At 42.8% G+C, this 14029-nt stretch overlaps 1 protein-coding gene across 1 annotated transcript; it reads right to left on the reverse strand.

Annotated features, from left to right (window-relative positions):
* Nucleotides 1-1514: 1514 nt before the first annotated feature.
* UTP6 (UTP6 small subunit processome component) lies at nt 1515-13820 on the reverse strand. The gene is made up of 19 exons (XM_075441040.1): nt 13688-13820; nt 13528-13612; nt 12881-12922; nt 12705-12797; nt 12014-12061; nt 10500-10563; nt 9828-9946; nt 9186-9263; nt 8674-8755; nt 7998-8079; nt 7212-7393; nt 5371-5450; nt 4597-4674; nt 4246-4425; nt 3444-3524; nt 2848-2957; nt 2694-2760; nt 2331-2403; nt 1515-1783 (listed from the first exon to the last, which is right to left on the reverse strand). The coding sequence occupies exons 1-19, from the start codon at nt 13777-13779 to the stop codon at nt 1626-1628; spliced, it is 1794 nt and encodes a 597-aa protein (XP_075297155.1). The 5' UTR covers nt 13780-13820; the 3' UTR covers nt 1515-1625.
* Between the last annotated feature and the right edge of the window lie 209 nt (nt 13821-14029).

The raw sequence follows: 14029 nt of genomic DNA on the forward strand, positions 1-14029 counted from the left end.
GTGTCACTGAACAGGCTCTCGGGAGCAGTGCATCTCCCAAAGGTGCTGCAAGTGAAGTGAGTGGAAAAGTTCTGTAAGGAGCCAGAACAAGTAAAGAAAAAGGGCCCACATACAGAAATTGTGGAGTCCTCAGCTTTGCTTAACTTAAAAAAAACCCAAAAACAACAACAAAAAAAACCCAAAACCCCATACTTACAGAATCATGGGCTGGAAAAGATCTCTAAGATCATCAAGTCCAACCATCAACCCAACACCACCATGCAAGCCAAACCATATCCCGAAGTGCCACACTTACATGGTTTTTGAACCCCTCCAGGGATGGGGACCCCACCACCTCCCTGGGCAGCCTGTTCCAATGCCTGACCACTCTTTCAGCAAGGAAATTTTTCCTAATATCCAATCTAAACCTCCCCTGATGCAGCTTAAGGCCATTGCCTCTCGTCCTATCGCACTTAAAAGCTTTTTGTTGTGCAACTGAAGCAGCAAAACAAGCAATTTAGGGAGGGAGTAACATAAAAAGGACAGTCAGGGTGCAAGAGGAGTGATTAGTGGCAGGAAAGCACAATGCCAGACAAAAGACAGCGGAGAACCAGAAGACAGCTAGGCTGAAAGCTTGAGAAAGACAAAGCAGGACGCACTTCAGATGCCACAGAAGTAGCAATCTAAGAGGCTGTTGCTCCAAACCTTCCTTACGGTGAGTCAAAAGTTACTGGAATTTGTTGCTTGAGAGGAGCTGCAGTTTCTAATTGTGTGAAAAATTTTAAAGAAATATTTTTCTGCGCTGTCATGATGTCACCATTCAGTCACTGGGAAATTCTATAAAGGAACTATTGCTGCATGTTCCTGTATTTCCCCAAGCACCTTCTATTGGCCCGAGGATGACAGTTGTGCTGAGTTAATAGGTTTGACATGGGAAAACGGGGCTCTGCCAACAGCCAAGGACAGCACTGTCTCGAAAAACTGTTATCCATTTTTCAGGCACTGTGGACACAAAGTTGAACAGCAGATCAGAACTTTCTACTGTCCATCAGGGATGTCTCTAACAGATCTCAGCTCCCCTCTACAGTTCATAGTCCCAGAATTACAGCTTAGGATGCAAACACCAAAGCAAGGTAGTTGCAGAGATTTTTTTTGTTTTGAAAAGAGGATTACAGATGATTTCAAGGTTAGGAAACAATAAATACCATCATTTTACAGATTGTTTCTCCGGTGTTCCACATTTCATTATTCAACTTATTATGATACGAAGATCTCCCACAGGTGTAGTTTCCACGGGGTGTTTTTGCATTTATGTGCTGTAATATTAGCTTTCCAGAGTGTAAAAGCCGATGCATTATGATTATTCTATCTGAATGTTTTGGCAGGAGGAAGAGTTTGCTCTCAAAAGTCTCAACAAAGAATGCTCTCAGAGATGCCTTTGCTTTCTCCTCTAACTGCGCACTTGAACTTGCTACTGGCAGACGCAACATTAGAAACAACCGCAATGGGGCAGATGATTTTTTTTTCTCCATGTATAAAAGAATGCAAAGAAGGTACATTTTAATATGATCCAGGCAAATATTTACCTTTGTACAAAGAAGTTAACAAAAAATCCACATTTTCATGTTGTAACTACTTATAGGTTTTCATAAATGTCCAGTTTGCAATAAAGTGTATTTGGAAACAAAGTCTTCCACCAGGTCTCCCTGCAGCATCTTCATAGCTCGCCAGTGAATGCTCCCACAGTTTTCTGGTTTGCCTTGGGGATGATTTAGCTCCTCTTTGATATAATCCAGCCAGAGATCTTTAAAAGAAAAACAGAAGTTCCATTTACATTTTGATTTGGTATTACTTAACAAACATACCAACCCTAACCTAGAAACTCTCTTTTTGAAAGTGTCCTTAGTGTTTGTGCCGTGAGGTTTGCTTTGTGAAGCTACAACCCCCTGCCCCTTGCAAACCAAAAGCCTGGGTTCTATTCCCAGATGGAACACTGATGTCTTAATAAATAATCTAGCAATAATGAGCTGTTACTTTCTTAAAAGGAATACTACAGACATCTTGATCATAAAAACATAGCTCCATACTGCATGCCAATCCAAATTAAAGGTGATATGCACCTCTTACACCAGCCAGTGTCAAAACCTTATTTGTTATTAGTTCTGCTGAAGCCATCCCTGGACTGCAAGTGAAGGGTCATTGCAGTGTCATGCACTTAATGGCACAAAAGAAGCAAGCCCCACTCCACATGACAGCAGTCACAAAGGTAGAACAAACAGCTGCCTTTCAAAATGGAGGGAAATAAAAGAGGCAGCACTGAATGAATAAATAAATAAATAAAATCTCCTTACCACAATCTGTTGAACCAAACTCTCTCAAGGCACGTTCATAGTATTCTCTCAGATGAAGCACTTTGCAGGATTCCTAACACAGGAAGGTATTAAAAGGCCATTTATTTTGCACAGAAGTGAATCTGCAGCTTGATTAGATTCTTACAAAGAGAGAGAGTGTCATGGCAATTACACGCACACTGCCAAAGATTAGTCACCATGGCACTTGGTTTTGTATAACATGCTATGAATCAAGTTTAGAACACAAATATGAACTGATCACAAACTAATGACACTACTCATAAGCCCCCTTTTCCTATTTAAATCCAAAGTTGGAAGTATATTTTACAAATACCAGGCACTACTGGATATTCAACAACTTACCTGCTCCTTTTCTATTTGGATCATCTTCCTGAAGAAGTCAAGTGAAAATGGACGATTTTCACACAGGCTGAAGTGAAAACAAAAGTAACTTTAGACTTCAAGCCTTTTAACATATGCCCTAAAAAAATTAAGGTTTGAAGGTTTTATTTGTCACCTGGTAAAGATTCTTTTAACTTTTTTATAACCACCACTTCTGTAAGTCCAGTCAAGATACTTTTCTTTCATAGTCACAGATTCAGCAGGAGTTGTGGCATGTAAGGATCTCTGCAAGTTTAAAAGAAAAAAAACAAACAAACCACATAAGTCAAAACTAAAAGGCAACAAGGGAGAAAAAACCAACCTGATCCAGTTGCAGATGTCCCTGCTCATTGCAGGGAGGTTGGACTGGATGGCCTTTAAAGGTCCCTTCCAACCCAAACCATTCTATGGTTCCATGAAATAGTACCTTCTCCCTAATTAGGCATCTGACATAAAGCAGATCTCATAAGTGAGACAAAGTACTGAACAAAAGCATCCCAAATGATGTCTGAAAGACAGCATTAGGTAACGCATCCAGTATTTTTCGAATCAGAATATTATTTGTAACCTGAGATAAAGGTCTCCTCTAATATTCCATACAGCTGGCAACTGGCATTTCCCTAACATCCTTCATGCAAAGGGTTTTACAATGCTCTACAAACAACTAAATTCAAGCTTCTACCTGAAACATGCTTTATGTTGTCAATGCGGGGATTTCTATTAGCTAAGTACCTGGTAGAGAGCTTCTGTGTCTTCCTTGCTGTTCGTGCCTTCGCTCCATTCCACCCACAGGGTCCACAATGGCAAAGTGCCCTACAAGGTAAGCAGACAAACCAAATTACTGAAATATAGTGACTCTGATTTACAGAAACAGACAGCAGAACATCCACCAGATTCTGTATTTTAAAAATGCCTTAAAAAAAATGTCCTGTAGACATAGCTCCTAGAAAGACAACTTTGAACTGCACACTGAAATCGCTTCTTGTTGCCTTGCTCACTACTACTTAGATAGACAGCTGCAAGACATGTTGCCAGCGATGAGAGACAAGTTCTTCTGCAACACTGAACCCTGCAGTACAAAGGTAACTTCTGAGAACAGCAAGGAGGAAAGAAACAATCACTCCTTGTTTCCTCTCCTCAATCCTTGTGCCCAGGGTTTAAAATGGAACAGTATGAGAGCACACAGCTGATTCAAGGATTGAAATACCAGACAAGCAAACAGTATATCAGGACAGTAAAAAGGAAACACGTTTTTCAAGTAAGACACAAAGAATACCAACTGACTGCTAGAAGGGTATGCAAAATGTCACTTGTCAGCATTCAGACTTTAAAACTGTGAATATGAAGGGAATTTGTAATTCCCTAATGCTCCTGAATGCAATGTGCATGTGAAATGCCAAGTTCTTATTTCTGACCTTAAAAATGGTTAGGGACTTTGAATGCCTTGTAAAGGGTAAAAAAAAAAAAAAAAAAAAAAAATCACAGGTTTCCTGTCTAAGACCAATGCATGCAAGTCTATAAAACCAGCACAGACCTTAGATTTCACACGTTTAACAGCTTCTTCAAAACACTGGGTCACATCGCCGCTCTTCAGTTGGATCAGCACCTGCAGCCTCATCTGCCATGTTTCCACTGACAGGCTGAAGCGCTTAGTTGCAGCTTCTGCCACCTCCGTAGCCCTCTCAAAGCAGTTGGACTCCAGTAGCAGTTGAAGCTAAAACCCAGCAGATACAGCTAATCACCATGAGAGATTTGTAATACCTTGTTAAAAAGCAAGGCCTTGATCAAAATATCGCCCATCTTTCTATCTACTCAAAACGTTAAAGACAGGCACGCAAGCAATGCAGGACAGTCTCAGAATCTATTTTTCTGTGTCAGCTCTTACCCACTGCTTATAGAGAGTCTCTGCCAGCAAACTGGACTCTTGGGCTTTGTTGAACACACTCAGAGTCCTCTCCAGCCTCTAGAACCAACAGAGAAGAAAAAGTAAAGAAAATAAGCATTATTCCTGCATACAGCAGATCCCAGCATTAAAAGAAGCCCAGTAGATTAGGGTACCACTATGTCACTGAAATTCAATAAAAGTTACATATCTAATGCTTTAGGTACCTGCACACATTCTAAGACACAGGGGAAATTTAAGCATTTGAATTACACTTCTTCCATGAGGAGCAAAAGAACAACATAGCAACGTCTTTTTTACAGTATTAACAGGCAATCAGACTGCACAGAATGATTAGTTAATTCACTGAGTCACACTCAAGCATATGTGCATAACTAAGGTACCAGTGTGCCAGCACCAAACTTTACACAGACTCATTTGCAAGAGTCATTTTATTTCATCCTTTTCTTTGAACAAGCACAGGTTTGCAGGACTGTCAGTGCACATTGACAACTTTGCACTCTTAACTTCCACCCAGAGAAGTCACTGCACTTTACTGACCAGGCTGGTTTATGCCCAAATTCTTCATGTTCAGACAGGCCACATGTATGCCTGAGTAAAAAGTGATCCCCTCAGAGACTAAATGATTTTTAACAATGGCCACAAGTAACTATTTCTGATGAATTATGAAAATACATTTGCTCTATGTCTGATAGATTACAGAAGTCAGTGAAAATAGGGATTATTTGCTAATATGATTTCCTAATAAGCTTTTACCTTCTGCTTTAATTCTTCACTGTTGGTTTTCCTGTTATACCTCTCTAAGCAAAAAGTGATGTAGCATTTCCACATGTCCTCTGTAGAATCAAAAGCATATCATCACACTTCATAGAATCACAACAGTAAGCACAAATATTTGTCTTTAAGGACTATAGGGAATCCAAGCACTAAGTGTTAATGCCAACTTCATTTTAAAATGTTGTATTGTAAAAGAGGCCCTATGTTTATAATATTAACACTTAAAAATGGCTGCCCAGTATAAGCTGCAGACAGTAACTTCTTCTAAAGAGCATCAAGATCTTAGTTCAGCTGAGGCTTCAGCCCATGCTGTCACAATTAATGTTTAGTGCCTGGAGTTTTCAATGGACCTGCAAGAGTGATGACACTCAAAGGCCGTCAAGAAAATCCTTCGTCTGTCTGACATCAAAGGCTATATAAGCAGCAAGTTTGAGCCTGCTCCACAGATAGTCCCTCGAGAGCCTCCTTTGAGATGAAGGACAATGCCAGATGCTGAATTTGGATACCCACTCCACTGGCAACTCAGAAACATGGCTTCCTCACAGCTAACCAGCAATATACTTGAGTTCTACAGGTTTCCTTTATTTAGGATATTTTCTCTACTTGTAACTCCCAAACCTCTATTCTTCTGTGGTCTTCTATTCTCCTCACTGGTTAAGTCACATTAATAAAAGCAAGCAAACAACAAAAAGCACTTTCAGCTAAGTGCTGAAACTGAGAGCACCCTCGGCAAGTCTGCCGACGACACCAAGCTGTGTGGTGTGGTTGACACGCTGGAGGGAAGGGATGCCATTCAGAGGGACCTTGACAGGCTGGAGAGGTGGGCCTGCGTAAACTGCATGAACTTCAACAAGGCCAAGTGCAAGGTCCTGCACGTGGGTCGGGGCAATCCCAAACACAAGCACAGGCTGGGCAGAGAGTGGCTTGAGAGCAGCCCTGAGGAGAAGGACTTGGGGGTACTGGTGGACAAGAAGCTCAACATGAGCTGGCAATGTGCGCTTGCAGCCCAGAAAGCCAACCATATCCTGGGCTGCATCAAGACAAGCGTGGCCAGCAGGGCGAGGGAGGGGATTCTGCCCCTTTACTCCACTCTCCTGAGACCCCACCTGGAGTTCTGTGTCCAGCTCTGGAGCCCCCAACATAAGAAGGACATGGATGTGTTGGAGCGGGTCCAGAGGAGGCCACAAAGATGATCCGAGGGCTGGAGCACCTCTCCTACGAGGACAGGCTGAGGGAGTTGGGGCTGTTCAGCCTGGAGAAGAGAAGGCTCTGGGGTGACCTTAGAGCAGCCTGCCAGTACCTAAAGGGGCCTACAGGAAGGATGGAGAGCGACTTTTCCCAAGGGTGTGTAGTGACAGGACAAGGGGGAATGGCTGTAAACTAAAAGCAGGCAGATTTAGATTAGATATCAGGAAGAAATTCTTCCCCATGAGGGTGGTGAAACACTGGCCCAGGTTGCCCAGAGAAGCTGTGGCTGCCCCCTCCCTGGCAGGGCTCAAGGCCAGGTTGGATGGAGCTCTGAGCAACCTGGTCTGGTGGAAGATGTCCCTGCTCATGACAGGGGGGTTAGACCCAGATGATCTCTAAGGTCCCTTCCAACCCTTACCATTCTATGATTCTAAGCAGCTCCTTTGACAGCATGAATGCATTGGAAAATAATCCAAATAACACATAATAAAGATCCATAAAAGGTGGCATCTAAAAACTGCTTGCCCTCTGTCAGGTATGGTAGAGCCTGCCAACACCTACTTTGAACCTTTCACAGTATACAGTATGCTAAATACCAGGAAAAAATGTTAAAATGCAGCAGAATATTTCACCTGTTGCAACTGCTCTCACAGCCTCTTCAAAGACCGCGCAGCACCGTTCCTCTCTCTGGGTCATTTCAGACACTTTCATCTGTTTCGTGGTGTGTTCTGTGGACTGCAGGGACCCCAGCTCCAGCTCACGACGGGCCATGTAGTCCCACATAAGAGGGCTGTCAGCATACTTGGTCTGCAAACTGAACGCACCATGTCTGTAACACCCCACAACTACCATTTGGCAGGTATGTTTAGAAGCGTTGTTATATTGGTACATTACTTAGTTTCTGAGTAACCGAATGCCAGAGAAAACACATTTTACCTTTCCACAAGACAAAATATTAGCCTATTAAGGTTTTTTATTTAATATGGATATTCTCCAGTAATAGCACAAAATAGACAGGAAGCTTTCGAGAGAGAGCTTTCTTTCGAGAGAGGAACAACTGCAGAAACTAAAGATGCAAAAGAACCACAAAGTACACTAGGAAAATCCACAGTTCCTGCAGTAAATTTATGGAAACTAAGCGTAGTAATTATTCAGCAACAACTGTATTTTACCTAAATTTTTCTAAGCAGCTTCTCAAAGCCTTTTCTGAAGTTAGATACAAGTATCCTTTTCTAAAGAGCATGCTTGCCCCATGTTTTGTTTTTCTGAAAGGATTTCCCATAGGCCTTAACATTCTACTCCCCTAGAAGAACAGCCTTTAGTTGTTAACCTGTCAACCCATTATAAACCACAGAAGTTATGAGATTTTTTTTTAAAAAACAAAACAAAATAAAAAAAACAACAAAGCTATACCTTACCTTTCAAGAATTTCTTTTTGCAAATCTTGGGTAAAATCAAAGAGGTTTGCAATAGAAAGCACAGCCAGATGGAACTCAACACCTACATTTCAAGAGGAGGAAAAAAGCTACCAAGTGAAGTATTACACCCATTGCACGCTTTGCATGTCTGTATCTTTGTAAGCTTTTGTCAAGACACAGATAACATTTAAGTGCCTAGACAGATACTCTTTTCTTTTTCATAAATCTCAGTGTTCCAATATTTTACCCAACTCAATAAAATGGGTGGATTTTACCAATCATCTAACCTGTCTTATCATTAGTCTGATCTTACTTCTCTGTCCCTAGTGCTAGCTGATTACTGAACAACAAAGCAAAAAAGGTGTGCAATTCTGAACTGTCCTCCCTTTGTTTTTTTAAACAAACACGTCTTGACACTAAGCCCAGCACCTATGCCACTTCATCCCAAAAGCTGTTGTACTGGAAGATGTGTCAGCCTGCAGAACAGTTACGAAATCAGAACTACCAGCACTATTACTTTGTACTTTGGCATTATCTAGGTTCTACTGAAGAAATGGTATAGCTGAAAGTATGTTAGTGTGTACACTGGACCTAAGTCTATCTGTATGACCTACTGGAGAGCTGAGTTACAGGCGACAATTTTCCTATTGAATAAGCACAAGAAACGTTAAATCACCTTTAATTTTCTGAGCAGCTTCCCTGTAGATTATGCGAGCCATTTCCCCACCGAGAATCTCTTCAGAATAATTGAATTCCCGCTGCAATATCAAGCATAACATCACCGAATAAATTGTTTTCCTCTCTCAGCTACCATTTTTGCAAACATAGAAAAAAACATCAGATGATGCTAATGTTTTTCTTCATCTGTCTTTATCCAATTTGCACAAGTCAGATATAAAGAAGTAAGAGACATTAAGTTTAACTATTCCTTTCCAGAAATTACTATTAGCTTTCAAACTGGGGAATGTAACAAAACACTTTACAAATCTAAAGAAAAATCTACATATGAAGTATTTGAGCTGAGCATCAGCCAACACTTGAAAAGCTTAACACAGGCACAGGATACGAACAAAAGCTTTCTCTAAGCTGTTCTCAAACAAACCATTAATACAGATCCCTTGAAACTACACGTTCAAATGCGTGATACGCGAGCAGACAGTATCTCTTAAGTTAGTTTAGCTGACCTACCAAGTCCATTTTTGCTCGTTCAAATTCCTTCTTTTCCCTCCTCTGTTTTTCAGCATGCATCAGCTCCATTCTGAAATACTGCAAGAGAGAGAATAAAATGAAGTGATTCTGGGGTGGGGATAAACCATAAAACATCCAAGTCCACAAATGCTCTGAGGAGCTACATATCCGGACTTTGCCAACATCCCACCCACGTCTAAGAGCCTCAGGTTTTAAAGGTTTGTGCATATAGCTATCTGCCCTACATACTGACTCAGAAATCTCCCACACATAGAAATTACCACTTTCTAGTCATTCTTTAAACCCTAGCACAGGCTAGGGATGCCAGACCTAACCCAGAGAACTATGTCCCAGCAGAACTTACCGTACTTTAAAAGGGAACTCTAACACATTTATCTATAAACAGTGTAAAATTCTCTGTGTACATAAACACAGGATTTGCGAAACAACTAAAAAATGCTACCAGTACCAAGTTTTTGTTGTTTGGTTTTTGGGTTGTTTTTTTAATCTTTTTGACCAAATTTCCCACTGGTTGGGAAACAAGTTTTTTTTCAGTTTTTTCAGACTGATCTGAGAAATATGCTGGACTGATCTGCTCTGACTCACCAAATAAATAGTCATAGAAGAAAATCAGGAACTCACTTCTTGATAAAGTTTTGGGCACTCTGGATGGAAGCGCAAAGCACGAAGGAACAAGTGCCTAGCACTTTCTGACGAGAGTTGTGTCTCCATTTCCCATTTTGCTGCCATGATCCAAAGTTCTGCAACAGATGTTACAAATAAATTCATCTGAAGGCAAAACAATTGGCTGATCATGAAAATCCATTCTGAAGCTACTCACCAGGATGCAGAGGTTGTTTTTGTTTGATATACCCACCCCAACATAATCCATGAGCTCAGCAATGGAATAAGAATGATTACATCCCATGTAAACCGGAGCTAGAGGACTAAAAGCTAAGTAGATCCAAGGAGTTTAATCTGGTATAACTACAGATCCAATGATGTACCTTGACATCTTCCAAAGCCAAAAAGCAGCCATGAGTATTCAACATCTCCTACGTCTGAAACATTTCCCTGGTCCCCAGGCTACCTGGGAAACGGTGCTTCAGACCGTGGGGACTCCTCCTTCACAACACCTTTTGCTTGCTCAGCACAATCCCTGTCAGAGCCCTTCTCTCTAAAGCAGCAGCAAGGCAAAGAAAAGAGAGTAGGAACTTTTACCCCAATACCTTGAACTGAGATCTGTAAGAACTTAAACCAACACTATACAATCCACTCAGTCATTTATGCAGCACTCACCATTATTTTACGTACCTGGTTTATTAGGATGAATGGCCAACATGGAAGAAAACACCTTACTAAGTTGATGTTTTGCATTCTGTAAAAGAAGTTCTGTTTTACCAACTCTAGTACTGGCTTGTATCACTAGCACCAAAGTTTCTTTATGCAGAGTTACAAGCTGTAACGCAGTTGTACTGGAAAAGTTATTTCTCTGCTATTTCATCTTCAGTAGAAAGTTTCTCATATTGGTTCAATATTGACCAGCTTTAAAATGTTACCAGACTAGATTACGAGCCAACAATATACGCTCGCAACCCAGAAGGCCAACCATATCCTGGGCTGCACCAAAAGCAGCGTGGGGAGGGAGGGGATTCTGCTCCTCTGCTCCGCTCTGGTGAGACCCCCCAGGAGTCCTGCATCCAGCTCTGGAGCCCTCCGCACAGGACAGATCTGGACCTGCTGAAGGAGGGCCAGAGGGAGGACCACAAAAATGATCTGAGGGCTAGAGCACCTCTCCTATGAGGAAAGGCTCAGAGAGCTGGTGCTGTTCAGCCTGGAGAAGAGAAGGCTGCGGGGAGACCTTAGAGCAGTCTGCCAGTACCTGAAGGGGCCTGCAAGAAAGCTGGAGAGGGACCTGTTACAAGGCCATGCCGTGACAGGACAAGGAGTACTGGCTTTAAACTGGAAGAGGGTACGTTTAGACTAGATATAAGGAAAAAATTTCTTACAGTGAGGGTGGTGAGGCACTGGCACAGGGTGCCCAGAGAGGTGGTTGATGCCCAATCGCTGGAAACATTCAAGGTCAGGTTGGACGAGGCTCTGAGCAACCTGATCCAGTTGGATATGTCCCTGCTTACTGCACGGGGGTGGACTAAATGGCCTTTAAAGGTCCCTCCCAACCCGAACTACTCTATGATTAGCATAGTTAACTCAATCCTTTCTGATTGAGTTAGCTAACAGATTACACAGCTAACAGAAATGTTGCCTAAGTCTCAAACCCAGCCTCAATGACCGCTTTTGAGGTAAAGACTGCATTTTTCTTTGCCTATTTGCATTACTGTAACAAGATCACCTTCTTCAGTAGAGGAAGGACAATGACTGAACTCTAATAACAATGTAAAAACTTGCACAGCTAAGTTCATGAGGTACAGAATTGGCACAACTATACTTTTCAGCATAGCCACTGTAAGAAACATTTGGAACAAAATCACATTTCACAGACAGGTGAACCATTCATTCTAGAGAAGGTATAACCAGTATTACGATTCTCCCAAGCCAAATGGGACTCCAGATTCAACACAATCAGCCTTGCCTTTGCCACCTACAAGCACCAAATTTCACATTAATTCATTCTGACTCAAATTCTACATTTGCATACATCAGTGAAAATCCCAGGCAGCTGCAATAATACTATCAACATTATTACAGTATTACAGCATGTGCCAGTTAAGTTTGCACCCTTGTCTTGTAATTCAGGTTCCCAATGTCTGATTACACACCAATCCAGCATCTTGAATCAGGTTAAGGTTAGCATTTTGAAAACTCACCCACTGCTTGCAAAAAGCAACATGTGAAAGCCAAAGCTGGACATCTTCCTGTTGGAAATGCAAGGGGAAGAGAATCACCCTTACAATAACGCAAGCACAAAATCACTTGCACATTGACAAGCAAACAATACACCCTTGGTACAACAACTTGACATGTAGAATTTTGAATCTCAAACTCCCCCCCCCACCCCCTTCTTCAAATTCCTGCAAAAGGTTGGAAAAAAAACACCCTCCCACTTCAAGACACACTCTCACAGCTTCTCCAATTAAACCTGTGTCACAGTGAACTCAGAGAGGTCACTGTCATGGTTCCTGAGGCACCTCATTTAAGCTTTGCCATTAGATGTACCACAACAATCTTTCCCCAAAGCACCTGAAAGTTCTTTTCATTCTGTTTCTAGCCCATGCAAACAGACAGACCAAACTTACATGGGAATACTTCTCTCAAGATAGTTGAGGACTAATGACTCAGAAAGGATACAATATTGTTTGTGTACAAAAAACATCTGATACGAATGATCTACTTCTAGGCTATTGCTAACCGTAAGACCAAATGTCAACTTAGTTTTTCTTTTACATTCTTGTTATTGCAAATATTTGGTGGCAGTGATAGCTGGATTAATTTTTACATCATTACATAGCAAAAGGGTATTTTCCAATGCAACAATACACACGAAAGAAACAAACTTACTTTCCATTTTCCTATAGCACGGTTGAAGAGGCTGTGGACTCTATGCAGTATGGATTTCTCAATTTCATCCTTCTTAAATGAATATCCAATACGCTGGAGAAAAAAAAGTATTAATTTTATTACAACAGAAAAGCTGGCATAAAGTATTTTGCACTCTAAATATTTGACAAACTTACTGCTCTTCTTTTCTTGATCAGTTCCAGCAGATTAATTTCGTACTACAATGGGAAGAAACAAACATTTAAAACCAAATGAAGAGACACATAACAGTAACAAAAAAAATACAGAGCAAGTTTTCTATAGCTAATCAAGCGGACAATAAAAATTACATCCAGGAAAACACAAGCAACAATTTTTCAGCCAGATCACTACATTTCTATGGCTGACTGAAAGCAAACTTGAGTGTTTGTATTGCACATGATACTTCAGACCTGAGCTGTGAGCACTCCATATTCCTGGAATCGTAATGCACAAGCCAAACTTCTAGCACCACAACAGATTAGCCACACTTAACTACAACTTGCACAGCACATCAGGGAACTGGGGTCTCTGTAGAAATGAACTATAGGACAGTTTCTTCTCTCTCAGAGAAGAGGCAGAAAGAAGCCTCCCTCATCCCAAACTCAGGCACCAACTCCTGGCCACGGTTCCTGTTCTGCTGTGTCTGGACAAGGACTGCGTGCTAACGGCCCGCTCCCGACCTGCTGAACAGGCCGGCCGTCTGCGGAGAGAGGCCTCACGAAGCGGCCCTGCGTGGGTCACTGCAAAACCCCGTCACTGCTACAACGCGAGGCAGCACGCTCTGCTAGCCAGTACAGCCCACCTGAATGTAATTAATGAAATCCTCTTTCCGCAGCGCTCTCCGCTGTATCTTGTACTCCAGCGCCGAGGCCTTCCTCAGGACGGCCCTGCGGGAACGCGAGTCAGCGAGCGGCGCCAGCCTCTCGCTGGGCACCCAGTCCCGCCGCCGCCAGCCACCTCACCTGACCTCCCTGCGCGTGAAGAGCCCGACCCGCTCCAGCTGCTCCAGCTCCGGAACGCGGTCCTCCAGCCGCTGCTCGATGCGCTCCGCCATGGCGGCGAGGGCTCGGCGGCCTCCGCGTGCGCCCGCCCCGCCGGCACTTCCGGCCGAGCCGCCCCGGCCCGGCCCGGCCCGCCGCCGCCTTCCGGTGCCGCGCCGCTCTGCCGCCCCCTGGCGGGGCTGGCGGGGCTCGGGCGGTGAACGGCCAGAAGCCGGCAAGGGCGGTCACGGTGGCTGCTCAAACCGGGAACCGGTCCCACATGTAATGGTTTTAGGGTGGTGGTCTCGAGGGCAGGGAAGAGAG

This window comes from Opisthocomus hoazin, chromosome 21 (assembly GCF_030867145.1).
Source record: "Opisthocomus hoazin isolate bOpiHoa1 chromosome 21, bOpiHoa1.hap1, whole genome shotgun sequence".
Lineage (NCBI taxonomy): Eukaryota > Metazoa > Chordata > Aves > Opisthocomiformes > Opisthocomidae > Opisthocomus > Opisthocomus hoazin.

Bases quoted from the DNA above. Each gene is read 5' to 3' on its own strand.
- UTP6 (XM_075441040.1), bottom strand. From the start codon at position 13,779: ATGGCGGAGCGCATCGAGCAGCGGCTGGAGGACCGCGTTCCGGAGCTG. The intron at 12,798-12,880 runs GTAAGTTTGTCA...TTTTTTCTCCAG, and splicing joins TGATCAAGAAAAGAAGAGCA to CGTATTGGATATTCATTTAA. The intron at 4,426-4,596 runs GTAAGAGCTGAC...GCTGGGTTTTAG, and splicing joins AGACTCTCTATAAGCAGTGG to CTTCAACTGCTACTGGAGTC.